The following is a 16,287-nucleotide window of genomic DNA, read 5'->3' on the forward strand; positions in this document are numbered from 1 at the left end:
GCGCACTGAGAAACATGTTTAAAGGGCTGCAGCCAATATTTAAAAATATGAAATAAAAAGAGCTAATGAAAGATACTCTCGGGGTAAGTCAGGAACTAGGAGGGAACTATCAGATGATTATTACAACATTCCTATTAATTTTTCTAGGTATAGTAATGATGTTGTGTTTTGTAAGAGGATGCCTTATTTCTAGAAGATGCATGCTGAAGTATTAATAGAATTAAAACCCTGAAGTGACTTTCAACTGGATTGGCCAAAACCAAAACTGAAACCATATGTGTGCGTACATACACATGTGTACAGATAAAGCAAGTGGGGAAGAATGTTTCAGCTGCTGAATCTAGGTTTTCACTGTGTTCTTCTTCTAATTTTCCTGTGGCGCTTTAAAAGTCTTGTAATAAAAAGTGGAAGGAAATGAAATGGAAGAGGAAAAAAAAAACCAGAACGCAGAACATGAAGTATGATCTGGTTTCAGGTGTCTACAGATGTGCGTTTGTGTCGTAGGTTACAATGTAAATGTATTTCTTACTGTGGGTCAAGACCAAGAGTTTGAAAATGCTGCCCTACAGCTTTCTCGCTGCACTAAGCATACCGCAGGCCTGCAATGGACTATTTGTTAATTAATGTCTAGAAGCACAGGACTTCAGTGCAGAAGCAAGCTGAGAAATCATTAGGTCTCCAGTTATATCCTATTAACTCAAGCTGTGTCAGACTATCCAAGCCCTTTCCTGTCTTTGCATGTGGGCCTCACCTCCACTCAGCCTTCAGGCTTTTCTTATCAGATGTTTAATGACTCCTCAGAAAGGCTATTCTGACTTTCCCCGGGGTGCCAAGAAGGGGTTAACCCAAGACTCTGAGTAGGGTGACCAGGTGTCCCCGTTTGCCCGGGCTTGAGGTGTCTTGCAGACCGCGGGGACTCTTAGTGTTAAAACTAGGACAGTCCCAGGCAAGCCAGAGAGCTGGTCGGTGACCCTGGATCTGAGGGAAGACTGCATGAGAACCTTGGACAGATCGGGGACAGCTCTTCCTCATGGCATCCCAATGGCAACAGCAAATGCCAGACTGCGAAGTGTCTCCTACACCCTTAGACAGAGCCTCTCTCCGATTATTCACTAACTAATCTGGAAAGCAAAGGGCAAAGGGAGCTTACTGTGAAGACATCATCATCGCCAAGCTCTGCTTCATTATGGATGGTGGAAGATGATGTGGTTGAGCCTAAAAAGATTTAAAAAAAAAAAAAAAAGTAGTAAGACGCATTTCCAAAGATGATAAGTCAAAGTCAATCATTTAAAAAATATATTTTAACAAAACCACATTCCATTTCTTTTGAATGTGAGTTATCAACAGAAATATATAACCTGGGAATTAAATATTTTTAATTTATTCCTCTTCAACTGACTCTAGCTAGGATGTTGTTCCCTAAATTAAATCTGTCTACTGTTGTTCTCAATCCTTCAAATTTCTGCCCGGAAAACTAGAGAAGCAGCACCCAGAGCGGCACCTCAGAGAGGATGGCGCGGGGGGTGCTGCCCATAGCTCGCAAGCACGCGCACCTCGGGCAGCCTCTGCCAGTGGCACCCCAGGGGAACCCACCACAATCTCCATGTAAACTGGACTTACTTTTCCCATCTTTTCATCTGCCAACAAGAGGGTTTGACGAAATGGCTTGCATGGTCACCTCTTGTTCTGAAATGCAGACACTAGACTCAAAAAACCCAGATTGGGGGAGCTGCCTTCTAAGCTGACACCCATGCAAAGAGGTTTTCTCTCGCAATGTTGGGGCACCAGTGAGGTTTCCATTTCTGCAGGCCAAAATTTGGGCTCATGCCCGAAAACCCAGTTTATTTCATCATGGAATGATTTGGGCATGTAGGGTTCGATTTATTTACGTGTTCATCTCTTTCTTCCTTCTGGTATGCACATCCACGTAACTTCTTCCTTTTCCCCTAACAGTACCCGATACTGGGTGGCCCATCTTAACAGATGATGTTAATGGTCAAAAGGAAACACATATTTAAATCTGCGTAAGTGGCTAGGTATACTAACAGGGAAATCTCTTCTCCATCTCCTTTTCTTGGTTAGATCTTTAAAAATGTGCATTTAGAAAATATTTTGCTATTCCATAAAACTGAAATTAAGAGAACTGCACAGAAAGGAATGAGAACTGTTTAAATTTCTACGAGGGATTGGAGGAGGGAAAAAAAAAGTCCTCTGCTCAATTACTACCAATCTTTCAGGAGTTTCCTCAGCTAGTTCAGTATTTCTAGTCAACTGATGTTTGAGGAAAATTTGACAGAAAACAGCTAGGTAGATAATATACAGAGAAAATTGTAAGTCACATTTGTGTTCAGCTTCAGTGACTATATGGACATACAGCACAATTCTATCAATAAGAGCTATTTTCTTTGTAATTACTTAAAAGCTATGTATGATAACATTTTAAACATTTGCCACCTTAAGTCAGACCCATAATGTGAACACTGGTGTTTACTATCTTTTTGGACATCACATGGTTGTAGCGAACAGACTCATGTTCTAGCTCGAATTGTCTTACTACTGACGTTGAGCAAGTTTTCTTAGTAAGATTTGCTTTCTGCTCTCCCCCAAATCCACAAAGAAGAAAAGGACTTCAGAACACTAATTCTTAAACAAATGCAGTAACCCATTCTTATTAATCAGCCTCCCCAAATTCTGAATTTGGCTTACACATGCCTTGCTTGATTCTTTCTTTTCTAACAGGGCCCGGGCTGTGGCACCTTTAACTCTCTGAATGGATAACTAAATGTGTCGAGAACTTGTGCGTTTGCCTGTGTGGACCCTAGAAAAGCCTATGAGAATGGAATGCGCAAGAGCCTTTCAGGTCATGGTCAAATGCAACCCAATGTCTCCTACCCACTCACCCACAGACTTAAGGCCTAACCCCAACCAGGGCTCCAGGAGATCCCCTTCCCTTTCCGTGCAAACACCCTGGGCTCTCATTACAGGAAGGCAGTGGGAAGGCCTGGCACCTTTAGGGCCTATTAGAGTCACTCTCCATTTCTAAGTCAACACGGATCACACCAAAGCCATTTCAACAGTTAGGGAAAGGTGAACTCTGTCAAAAAGTCACTGACATGAAGTCCAGAACTTACCTTTTCAGAGCAGAGTCTAAAAACCAACTGGGATCACCTCGTACTCTGAAACCTATCTCCTTTTCCCCTGCATTGTCACTTGGTAAACCACAAATACAGGATGGCAGACAACTGGAATAAAAAAGGCCTCGGAACATTCCCACTGTCTCCCTCCTAAGAGCACGGTGACAAGACGTGATACCTTCTATAAGGTCCTCGATTGCTTTCCTCACTCCCCTGTCAAAGGCTCGAGCATCAGCCGGGCTTTGGAAAGTAAGTCCAAACTTCCTATTGTCGACCTTCCAATGATGAAAGGTTGGGTTGGCTTTGGTGTAGACCAAGTCCTTTCTTACATAGCATTCCAATACCACCTGAAGGATTGAAACACAGAGGCTGGTTACTTGTGAAGGAGTCGGGATGGTGTCTGGTTGCCAAAATCCCAACCAGGAAACATCCATCATTAATGGCAACTAATGAAAACCCTCCATCCCTGCCTTCTTGTATCTATGAGTCTCTCCATCTTAAAGGAAGGCTTTGCTTGCCTCATGGACCATTGCTCTTTGTTGACCCTGCCCTGCTGGCCTTTGGTGATCCTCACTGTACTTCTTCTTCTTTTTTTTTTTTTTAAAGATTTATTTATTTATTTATTTATTTGACAGACAGAGATCTCAAGTTACAAGAGAGGCAATCGGGGTGGGGGGCGGGGAGCAGGCTCCCCGCTGAGCAGAGAGCCCAAGGCGGCGCTCGATCCCAGGACCCTGGGATCATGACCTGAGCCCAAAGGCAGAGGCTTTAACCCACTGAGCCACCCAGGCGCCCCCCTCACTGTACTTCTTAACCATCCTGGTTCTCAGTCATTTTAATTCCTCACGCCCCTGATGGGGAGGGGGCCGTGGGGGTAGGGTGAGGGTGGTTTCTATGCTGATGGTCCAGGTCTTGGGGCTTTGCTCTGTTTCAGCTTTACTGCTACTATGTCAGGGCCTTTGTTCTAATGGCTCTCAACCTTCTCTCCTCTGTCCTGATGGCTATTTCCCAGAGACCGCACATGCCAACATGTTGAAAAAATTAACTAACCTGTTCTGAAATTTCTGCCAATTTCCCACATCTAGCAATGCCAACCCTTCTCTGCTCATGCTCCCAGCTCAAAATCTCAGTTGTGGTTGTCTCTGTCCCTGGTGCTTTCCCCCTATCCTGTATTATCGACCACCAGGTCCATGTTTGCTTCAACATCTTCTAGATCCACTTCATTTCAGTTGCTCCCACCCTAGTCTATTAAACTTTTATCTGGATTATGCAAACAATCTCCAAGTTTTTAGTGATCTAGTCCCAGAAGTGCCTTTTAATAAGCTGTGACTTGGAGCTGATTGTTTCAGACCCTTGATCTTTTCATCTTTAAAATGGAAATAACACAGACACCAACGTGCTTGGAAAACATTGAATGAGAAACTTAACAAGGTCATACTGATTTCCCAGGATATTCCCACCATCACATTCTACTTTCACTCCCGTTCTTACTGTGACCTTCACAATTTGGTACTTGATTTCACAGTATTTTCTAACAGTTTCATGTGCGTTAGCCCTGTGCCCCTAACCAGGCTGCAGAAGACCAAGATACATTACAAAATAACGGTATCGCCAGCACAGTGCTGTTGGTGACAAAGATACCAGGATCTAAGATTATACCATCAAAGCAGCACTACCCTCATGTGAATGTAGACGTCCTTCTTTATTCATAAAAAACTCCAAAATAGCGACCATATTCATTCCTATGGCTTCATTAGCTCTACCAAGATCATTCTGCTAAGTTTTAATAGCTTCCACCTTGTTCTGGCAAAGCTCCACATTTAAGAGAATAAGATCTTATTAATTTTAGACTAAGCGAAGGGCAAGAGTAAAGCCCTGCCTAAATCAGTGTAAGTTCAAATCAGAGAACTTTAAATGCATAGAAGTTTCAAGAGTGCATCTAAGCAAACAGAAATTAAGTGCTGCCTAATAAATGGTCTCTGACTTAATAAACAGAGGAGTGCACTAGTCACATTGGTATAGCAAATGGAGGTCCGCAGCAGTTCACTTTATCCCGTTGTATTGAAAGAAGACAACGGTCCCCTCGCACAGTTCTATTTATGATTAAATTGCTTATTATGGCCATTTTTTTCTAAGAATAGTGCAATGATTAAATGTCAGCCCAGCCCCATTCCAAATTGGGGAAATCTAAATAACCAAGGCTTTAACTAACAAATGTTATCTATTTTAGAATTTAATAGTCTCAATTCAAAGCCTCAAAATAAACTACTTATAAAAACAAAGACTTCCACTTTCTCCATATTTTTTGAAAGTCAACTTTACTCCAACGTAGGGGCTTGAACTCATGACCCCGAGATCAAGAGTCTCATGCACTATGGACTGAACCATCAGGTGCCCCTCTCCACGTTTTTAGGATGAAAAAAATTAGTCTTTGGTTGATGTTTTCCACGTTTAAGATTCTCCCAGTAGCAAGTTTTCTTAGAGAAGTTATAAAATTCTTAGAAAAGTTCAGCTACCTAAAATAAGTGAGGGAAAAGGGCTCAGTACCATCTCTTTATGTCCTGTTAAACAAAATAACATCACTACATATCTAGGTTTAATGACAACAATGAGAAAGTTCAGGTGTTTTCATCTTCACAGGTATAAACACTCTAGTGAAGTCTGGCTTAACTTAAACCTTGAGAAAGGCTTTAAACAGATTACCTTTTTAAATGAAATGCATGGGGAGAAAAAAAGGTCATTAAATGTTCTCATTGGAAGCTTTAAAAGAATCTATACCAGAAACGCGTATTTTCAAAGATTTAAGTAAATCTACACAAATACATGAAGGATTCACTCTGGCTCATCTGTCCTTCCCCACTCTCAATGCTTCTTCACTTCCAGAGTCAGCTGCTGTCAGGACGGGGGACACAGAGCCAGGTCCCTTCCTGCGGCTTCCTTATATACGCACCTAAGATTCTGTGTGAGTGTTTTTAAATGTGGCCACACCTATTACTGGCTCTGCAATTTGCCTTTTATTTTCCTTGAGAACACATCTTAGAGACAGATACAGGAAAGGAAGAAGTTTCATTTCATGGCTCAGTACGGATACGTTAGAATTTCTCAGCCATTTTCCGCACTGATGGGCACAGGTGGTTTCTAATCAGTCGCTTTTAGAGACAGTGCTGCAACGAACATCTTTATACATGTACTCAAATTTTGTTTTGTGAGCTCTTGGAGCCCTCCCACTTACCCCCTCCTCACTTCAGGGGATCCAGGGTGGCAAAACAATTTTCACATAGGGGCACCTGTTGGTTAGGCGGCCGCCTTTGGCTCAGGTCATGATCTCGGGATCCTGGAATTGAGCCCTGGGTCTGGCTCCCTGTTCTGTGGGGAGTCGAGTCTCCTTCTCCCTCTGCCTCTGCCTCTCCTCTCTCTCGTGCTCTCTCATTCACTCTTGCTCTCTCTCAAATGAACAAATAAAATCTTAAAAAAACAAAACAAAACAAACTATGTTCACATAGGCAGTTTTTGCCTTTTTCTTGTGTTGCCATTTCTGGTGAGGGTGCACAAGGCACAGCAAGGAAAACCTTGGTGCCGTGTGCCGTTCACGCATAGAGGCAGTGCAGCGGCACCAATGTCTACACAAATCACTGGCTTCGTCACTGCCACAAAGGCCACATAGAAAAGGCCAGTTTTATGTCAGACTGTCCTCGATGAAGCAGTTAACAAATACTAAGTCTTGCCCCTTGAACACAGAGCTTTGATCCCACGTGCTGCAGTGGGACGTGCATATAACGGGACTCTCCTATCTGCTTTTGCCTTCAATCTACTCTCCTACGTTGCTCTGGCTTAAGTATATGAAGAAATGTCATAGTGTCAAATGTGAAATGCACAGACGGAGAGGGAGGGGCACTTCTCAACAGCCTGTCCACTTCTGCTACATATGGGAGAATGACGACTCTCTCAAGGAAAAGTACTCGTGCAACTGTTTCAGTTGTGACTTGAACGGACTGCCTTTTCCGCAGATCACCAGGCTCACTTGAAAGAACCACCAGCAGATGGACTACGGTTATTCGACCCAGGATTTGGCAGATACTTTCTTGAAAATGAACACAGCAAGCCTGTCACTTCAAGGAAAACAACTGGAGGTATTTGCTGCCAATAATAAAATCTGAACTTTCCAGTGAAATCAGAATTTTGGATAGCTTCCCAATACTTAACTTTTCTAATGATATTAGTGGTGAGGTTAAGAAATGTGATTTTTTTTGACACTGCAGGATTAAATGTATCAACGTTTGCAACATCTGCTGAACTCAGTAAACCATTCTTTTTCAAATGACATGATGTTAAAAAAAATTAGGAATGAGTAAAAGGTCCACTCAAGGTGAAAGATAAGCCAGCAGATTTTAACGTAACAGGTACGCAAAGTTCATTCATGTGGATTTGGATCGCACATTTCAGAAACTACTACAAGCTGAGTTTTGGTGGGGTATCCAAGCACATCTACAATTACCTGAAAAGTCTATTAATATTTTTCTCCCCTTTTGAACTACTTATCTGTGTGAAGCTGGATTCTCCTCATATACTTCAACCAAAACAACAAACTGCAACAGCTTGAAAGCAGGAGATATTAGAATCCAGTTATTTTTCTATTAAGCCAGATATTAAAGAGATTTGCAAAAATATAAAGCAATGGTTCTATTTTCTCCAATTATTTTTGTTCGGGAAAATATCATATGGTGACTTGTCATAAATAATTTTTTAAATTTGTTTTAATTTCCAATATGGTAAAAATAAATAGCTATAACTCACAAAACGAAAAGCCTTTTGCAATCCTCAATACATTTTTAGAGTGTAAAGGAATCCTGAGACCAAAAATGTTTGAAAACCACTGCTTTCCTTAAATCTTTGTGTGCAAGTCTATCACTACAGGATGGGGTTTAAATATGAAACTGACAAGTTAAAAAGTATGTACACTTAAAATGAATGCCCTGACAAATTGCCGTTCAAAGAGCGTTAGCCGTTGGAACTCCCACAAGCGGGCACGTACACTCACAGACCTCACAGACCTGCCCACGTACAACGCAAGGAATGACCAACCTTTTAGAGCATGGGGTTCATCTTCATAGGGTGGTTTCTCATGGGATTTAAGGAGTAAACGTCTCTAGTTTATCTAAAATGATTCAACTCAGACATTTTACATTTACATATAATTTCTCAGGAAAATTTCATCGTCCCCAACTTAAAAAAAAATATCTAAATAACAATTTCTGATTGAATGTCTGGAACCGACTTTTCCCATGGGAACAACGGTAACTCTATTCACAGGCTTCAACATATAATTCAAATAATAACAAGAACCAATGTGCTAAATTCTGAAACTGTACTACACTGGAAAAACTAGTGATAACACTAGTTTTCTATCAGAAAAAGCATTTCTTGTCCTAATTGGAATACTAGGAACTCTGATACCATCCATCCAAAAATGACCTCCACCCTCTCCTCACCATTCTACCACTTGTGAGAGGGGGTCCTTCAACAACCTACCCCATCTGCAGGCTCCCTACGAGGGTCCATACCCTCCAGTGGGGCAGGAGTGCTGTGTTACGAAAGCTTGGAGGCCCAAGGAGGAGTCACAGCATCTCCAAACGGTGTGTGTATGTGTATTGTGGGACAGGGCAGGGGGGATTGGGGTTAAGTACCACTGAGAAGAAGAGTCTAGAATTTCCCAGAGTGTGAGGGGTGGAGAGATGGGGAAGCACAAATGGGTATACAGGTGTATGATTTCAGTTTGAGGGCACACAAAAGTCTAGAAGTGTAGAGTCACAGAATATAGAGGGGACAGGAAGAGAAATGGGGTGACTGAGAAACATGATGGGGTATGGGGGGGGTGAAGAGAGGATGAGGCACACAATCCTTGTGCAATAGCAACAAACAACAGAAGTTCGTCCACAACCAGGACTGCCCTATTACCTGGCAGAGTTAGTGTGCGAGGACCAGGTTTTGGCCTCACAGTGAAAATGGTTTCCAATGCTGGCTCTGCTACTGACCACGTGCCTACATGGAGGAAACGGATCACTTCTTGGAGCACTGAGTTTCCCCACTGCGAAGTGGAGATAAAAGTATCTTCCTCCTTCAGAATGTTACAGGAATTTAGCTGAGGTTCTTTACATAAAGTGCCCTGACCAAAATGGTAAAAGTTTACAATTATTATGTATAAGTCCATGGTAAGATACAAGTTTATAAATGTATTTCTAAAATGAAGGGGCTGGATCAGAGAATCTAAAGGCAATGTTAGGTTGACCTAGTCTATGACAGACCATGAAAATACCAAGAAAAAAAGAGATCTAAAAAGATTTAACTGCTCAGGCAAGATAATCTGCTAACACAAAAGTAATAATAAAAATAAAAATGGAACAAGTGAAAAAATTCTACCAAAATTTTTGCTAGAAAACACTAAAATAAAAAGGTAAGCAACAAATTATAAGGGTATTTGCAGTAAATAAAGCAGATGAAGATTAATATCTTTCTTATATAAGATGGTACACATAGCAAGGAGAAAAATAAGGCCCCCAACAGATAAATAAACAAAGGACACTGACAGATAATTCATAGTTATAGCTGCTTAACAAACAGAAAAACAATGATACCATTAAGTACTCAATAACATGATACCACTGTTACTCTGTCAAATTGGTAGAGACTTAAATATATGACCCCCCCCGCCGTCACCATGTGTTAGAGGAAATTCTCATACATACTGGCAGTGGTTCTTTGTATAAGAATCCAAAGTCATAAAAATTTGACCCCCTAAATTCTTCCAAGAAAATAGTAAGTGTGAAAAATGTAAGTAGGTCATATGAGATGGTGGGGGAGGGTGGGAAAGTACCTTAATATTTATAATTAACCCTAAGGAGATCAAATAAACAATGTTATATCAACCTGATACCAGCAATTGGGAAAATTTCTTATGAGAATGGGTTAAGGCAAAGCAAATGAGATGCAACATTGTTGACAACATTGTTGACATCAGGCGCTATGGAAAAATAAAAATACACACCCTTGGCGCTATGGAAAAATAAAAATACACACCTGTGGGGAAAAAACTACACCAAAGGACTAAGGGCAGTTGCACACATGTGACTTTGGCTCAGTTTTAGGGTCAGAGTGACAGGGTATCAAATACTAGTTCCAGGCCCTCAAGATGGGTCACTGAGAACAAGGAGTCTTTCTGAATCTTCATTTTTTTCAGTTATAATTACACAGGCTACTGTAAGGGTTAGCACTCTATTTAGCACATGGCAGACATCAGCTGAATCGTAGTTATTTTACTTTTTATTGGTAGTGTGGTTACACTGCCTGTATTGTGATTATCTTGTAAATAAGAATGTTTTAATTATTGGACTAATATGTAGGGAATTTCCTGAATGGACACCCTTCTTAAAATGAGCTATGTTCTCCGTTTAAACTTTCATTCACTGCATTTTTCGAAATGAATCAAGTGTGAAAATAGCATTTCTATTAATCTATATATAACATTTACAAATTGTTCTGTCTTATCTGTTTGGTAACTTTTTTTAAATAGTAATTAGTGGCTGCAAAAGAAGAGTAAATTTGTACATTTAACTCATAAAACTCAACAGACACACTCGCTGTTAGGATCTCAAATGTAACACCGACATTCCCTGTGGTGTCTCTGTATGTTCTCTGTTGAGATCCCATACGATCCTGCACATTCTGAAGAACAGATGGCTTTTGAGTATACACTCCATGATCAAATGGGACAGATAGGATCAATGTTCTTCCGGGTTCAAGGCCACTAATTAAAAACAGGTTGGAACATTGAATTTTCCTCCGTATCATAGGTTCCTTCCTAACTCAGAACTGGACATCCAAGGTCCTTCATGGAACTGTATGTTATGAACTACAAATGCTCCACTCTCCAAAATACATATTTAATAAGCACGCACAATTATTATAGATGTGTGATACCACTACTTTTTCCAAACAGGTTTTCTTTTCATTAGTGTCTGAAACAAAAGCTACACTACCTTTTAGATGAAGAGTAGTTACAAGTAACCACATGTCAGGTGACATTCTGCCTTTGCATTTGACTTTTTAACCATCCAAACCTTGATGGCATGCTTCATGAACAAACCCTACATTATTAAAAAAAAAAAAGCCCAACCTCACAGCTCACTACTATGTGATTCATAACAAAGAACACATTTTTGTTTTGAAGATCTTGTTACAGGGACAGAAAGACAGCTCAGTTAAGCAAAGACGCCAACAAGACAGCCAAACACACGACTTCTAAGCACCTGCGGTGTCTGGTGTGTGGTAGAAGTGCCTTCGCTGGAAAGCCAGGGTGACGTTCTGCATGTGGCATCAGCTCCAGAGGTCTAACTTCTGAAGCTTTCACAACAGTTTGAAGTCAGAGAAATCAGGGGAGGGAAAAACAACAACAACCACCACCACCACCACCACCACCAAACCTATGAGAAGAGGGCTTGCGATGAAACAATAAAGAAATCGGTTGTCGCTGATTTAACCATGTTGAGTGTCTGCTATTACCAGTTTGTCCTTCTGGCGTTCACCATGGATGAGAAAGCCGCTTCGTCCATTGCCTTCGGGGTGCATGACCTTACAGACCCCCACGCGACTGATCCCGCCTCCTTCCTGTGGGAACCATCCCCCGCTGGAGTCATCTCTGGTCATAACCACAGCCTTGACACGCACAATATAGCTGTCACTAAAACGACAACAACAAGAAGAACGGGGCATGACAATGGTCTGGTAGCTGCAGGACACGTTTCCCAATACAAGATGAACACCGGCCGGCACTGTTCTGGACTCATCAAGAGAAAAATCGATGCCTGGTGGCAGCCTTAAAATGTGGCCTTTCTCAAATCTGGGGGGGGGGGGGGGGGGAGAGGGGTCGACAAAAAACACTTAAACTAAATATACTGCGAAAGTATATTTTTAAAAAGACACCCAGTAATTTAAAAATATTTGTGAGTCTCTGGAAATGTATATAGGCATTAACACTCTAGTTTCTGGGTGTAAGTTTTAATAACAAAATGAATGAGCTAATTGCTTCAATTTATTATCACCAAGTAAGAAAGACAAACCTACGAATTTAAGAGGATATTATAGTTTCAACCCTTAAAAACTTAGTTTACAATGAATGACTTAGGCTTAACATTTTATAAAGCTAATCATCTTCTGACTTAGCACAAGAACAGGATAATTCCTTTCCAAATTGCAAATTCACCATGCAATCGTGTATCTAGGTGGGAAAAGATTTCAGTTCTAATACCCTTTACACATGTGTAACCTTCTGTTTATGATTTTATTTTTTCCAGTCTAAACTTCAATTTCGCAATAAGTTCTCTTGCACATTTGCCAAAAATCCTCTTTCTTCTCCAGAGACCAACTCTAGTTCTTTTCATTCTTCATCGCTTTTGGGGAAACGTATTTGGGTTTTTCAGCAAGGCCATTTAAATTCTCATTTGCTATTTTCTTTCTTTGGATAGAATTCATTTTTTACTCATTCAAACATATATTCACATCTTCTACATGCCAGGCACTGTGCCAGATTCTAGAGAAACAAAGATGTAGAGTAACACAGACCCTCCCCCTTTCCTTGGGACTCAGGGAAGACACCACCACCCCCCTACCCCCAACGCCAGCCAGAGCCTGGCCACTGCCATCTCCAGTCCACCAGAGATCATTTAGACACCGTCCCTCTGCCCTCCACCCCTGCTCACCGCACTCACCCAGATTTCCCATGACTCCCTGTGGCTCAAAATCTACTACCCCCCACCCGCTCCCGCTTATTTCCACATCCCTTCTTCAGATCATTCCTTTCATTTTGAAAACAGTAAAATACGGAGTAACACATACCATTTTAACTGTACAATTCTTTGCCATGAAGTACGCGGCCACGGCTCTACAACTCTCCCCACCATCCACCTCCAGGACTTTTTTTTTTCCATATTCCTAGGCCACAACTCCATACCGTGAAACACTAAAGCCTCTCACCACTCTCCCCTCTGCCCAGCCCCCGCAATCACCCTTCTACTTTCTGTCTCAATGATTTTGACTGCTCCAGGGCCCTCCAGAAGTTCCTTTCACTTTCTGAGCCCGCATGGAAATGTGCTTTGGGGCTGTGCTTCCGGGGCCCACTGACACCGGGCCGCTGTCTCTCTCCTGCAGCCCTCTGGTTTCTCTGGTTTCCCAAGTCTGAACATGCTGCCACCACCCTCCTCTTCAACCTACTACAGACCTCTGGGACGCAGCCCTTCCCTCATTCCTGGAAGGCAGTGGCAAATAGGCCCACTGTCCTCCATCTCTTACAATGATCCCTGCTGTGATTCTTGGTAATCTCCTTATTCACGCAGACGATCCGTACAATTCCTTGGCCTCTCAGTTTCTGGAACTCTTCCCCAATGCCCTTGTCTTACATCCAACCTTAGGTATCCGAGCCTAGGTCATACCCGTGGCCTTGTCATTACTGATATCTGCACCACCTCCTTAACCTCAATTTTACGCAGCCTGCTCTCCAGCTGCCACTTCCCATCTTTGCAGCTCACTCCCTCCACATTCCTCCAAGTCTTCACCCCAATGGGACCAACCATCTATCACTCTGACTCCTTCCCCTCTCTCCTTTATGTTCTCACTTGATTCACTACTCAAGTTCCATAGTCTACTGCAACACGTTTTTATACAAAAACTTAACATGCTGCCCTCTCTTTCTCCACTGTAATGCCCGGTGAAACCCCAATCCTGGTGGAATTCTACCACCTCCTTAACTTCATGCCCTGCCCAGGCTGTTGAGTAGGACTCTGTTCATAGGTCTAGTTTTAAAGTCATTAATCTCAAGTGGGCACAGACTGCTCCATTTCCCTGATCTGTTCCCAAGAGGATTATTTCATGGGTCCACCTACCCTGTCCCTCTCAAATGATGGATGAGTTTGCTTTAATTTCCCTGGGAAGATAGGAAAGTCAGAAGGGACCTTGCACCTGTGCCCACTAGCATGCCTATGACTCTGTACCAGTTCTACCTCTCCTCCCTTAACTATGGCTAAACCATCCATAACCCAAGTCGGGGTCAACGACGCCACTTAAAATTCTTCTAGGTGCTAACAGTGCCCAAATTCACATGTCTGCCCAGACCCTTTCCCTAAGGTTCAGATCCGTAAAATCAACTGCCTATGTGATTTCTCTCCTTAGGTTTCTGGTAGGCATCTCAATTAACAGGTTTCAGAATGAACTCTTAATTCTCAATACCTTTTTTATCCAACTGGTTTTCCCTTCAAAATATAGCCAGAATCCACTTTTTACTACCTCCATTGTCACTGCCCTGATCCTAGCTGCCATCACCTCTCAGACTACTGCAACCACCTCCTAACTGGACTTCCTACTTCCACACACACCCAACTTTCTAAGAAAATAGAAAGGTGAGTCAGATTATGATTCTACTCAAACAAGCCATCCAATGAGCTTCCTATGTTACTCTGAGTAAAAATGAAACTCAAGCACCTATCATTCTCCTCCTTGCTCATTGTACTTCAGTCCCTTTGCCTCTGTCCTCCACCTCAAGCACACTATGACCTCAGGGCCTTTGCACTTGCTATCCCCTCCTCCTTCCTCCACACTAACAGCTCATTTCTTTATTTCCTTTAGGTCTCTGCCCAAGGTTATTTCATCGGAGAAGACTCTCTGTCCACTTTACATAAAGTAGTACCTGCCAATCCTCTTAAATCTTCTCATCCTTCTTTATCTTTCTACATGCCACTAAAACAACATTTGCTCTATTTGTTTGCCCACTTTTCCCAACTAGATTGTAAACTCCACAGAACCAGGGCCTTTGCCCTTTTGTTCACTGCTACATCCCTAGAACCTACAGCACTGTTTTATATATGGTAGGCTGTGGAATGAATGGGTTACATGCATGAAATTTATAGAAAGGTTTTAAAAAAGTTATTTGTAGCTAACTAAATCTGAGAAAAAATAAAGCATTCAATACTCATTTGCTTATGAGCCACAAGAGTGTAGTTGACATAGGATAAAGATTTCATTAATAAGAAAACTAAATGTAATAATCACATGGTTTCTATCATTAATCCATTCATCTCATGATTCAAACCCATATTCCTTTAGATCACAGAGATTAGGAACATTTGGTAACATTTGTTTACATCAATTATATACAAACAAGTTGAGAATATACTCCCCCCCCAACCCTCACCACGTCCCATTCATTATAGAAAATCTAAGGGTCCCCAGGATTTGTAACTCTCCAGTATGAAACACTCAGCTTTCTCAGATCTTCTGTGAGTGTACGAAGGGTTCACCCCATAGGAAATGGCCAAGGTGAGTAACTGAAACTACACAACTCTTGTTAGAACGTGCTTTTTACTTTTTATGTGCTGCAGCTGTCTGCTGTTCTCCCCTCCTTTGAGGGGAGTAAGCAGACATGAAAAAGGGAAGTTTGCATGACTTACGTTGGTGCCATAAACTTACTTCCAAAAGGTATTCAGACACTGGCGTTTTTAGTATATGTGCTGCCGAAGCGAGCACGACACTGGCGTTTTTAAAACTATACCCCACCCCGTGGCTTCTAGACTACAGGCGCTGCTGATTTTGGTCTTTGCTTGCAGTCTGCCACATCCTCTTTCTTGCCCTAATTCCTCCTAAGTCCCTTCCCAAGAGCGCTGACTCCTCTGTGATGGGGTGTGTGTGTTGGGAGCCGGGGGAACAGAACCCCCCGCCCCATCTTGTCTGGCCACAACCCCAACAAGCCAGCATTTACTAAGGCATCTGGCTTTGACACCAGGCAGGGGGATAACGTGTTGCACTGAAAACTGTGAAGGCTGTCTGGATAATCCAGCTGCATGGCCAGAGGCCAACTGCTTCCTATCTGTGGTGTATTTATGTTACTCAGGCGTGTCACCCCACCCAGAACAGAAACGACAGTGAACTCGATGACCAAAAAGGTATACGGGAGGAAAACTCCCTTCCCACCTTCCCTCTGTCTCTTTCTGGAAAGAATTTAACAACATGTTTAAGCCAGATGTTGGGTTTGTTTGGGGGAGGATGGGACAGGAAGGGCAAGGGCAGATTAGTTTTTTCATCTGTGCAAGGAAAATGGTGCTGATATGCTTCA

General features: G+C 42.2%; 1 protein-coding gene across 2 annotated transcripts in view; it reads right to left on the bottom strand.

Moving 5' to 3' along the window:
* LOC111148025 (sprouty related EVH1 domain containing 2) overlaps positions 1–16,287 on the bottom strand; it is a 116,964-nt gene that overhangs the window by 18,171 nt on the left and 82,506 nt on the right. The window contains exons 1-4 of one of the 2 annotated variants that reach the window (XM_022504375.1): positions 13,023–13,114; positions 11,691–11,868; positions 3,313–3,481; positions 1,151–1,215 (exon numbers count right to left, since the gene is read on the bottom strand). In XM_022504375.1, the coding sequence (XP_022360083.1) occupies positions 1,151–1,215; positions 3,313–3,481; positions 11,691–11,868; positions 13,023–13,114 (504 nt within the window). Of the gene's footprint in view, positions 1–1,150; positions 1,216–3,312; positions 3,482–11,690; positions 11,869–13,022; positions 13,115–16,287 lie in introns of those variants that run through there. The other variant, XM_022504376.1, reaches the window with a different exon arrangement.

This window comes from Enhydra lutris, unplaced genomic scaffold, assembly GCF_002288905.1.
Source record: "Enhydra lutris kenyoni isolate GAN:26980312 unplaced genomic scaffold, ASM228890v2 scaffoldscaffold18, whole genome shotgun sequence".
Taxonomy (NCBI): domain Eukaryota; kingdom Metazoa; phylum Chordata; class Mammalia; order Carnivora; family Mustelidae; genus Enhydra; species Enhydra lutris.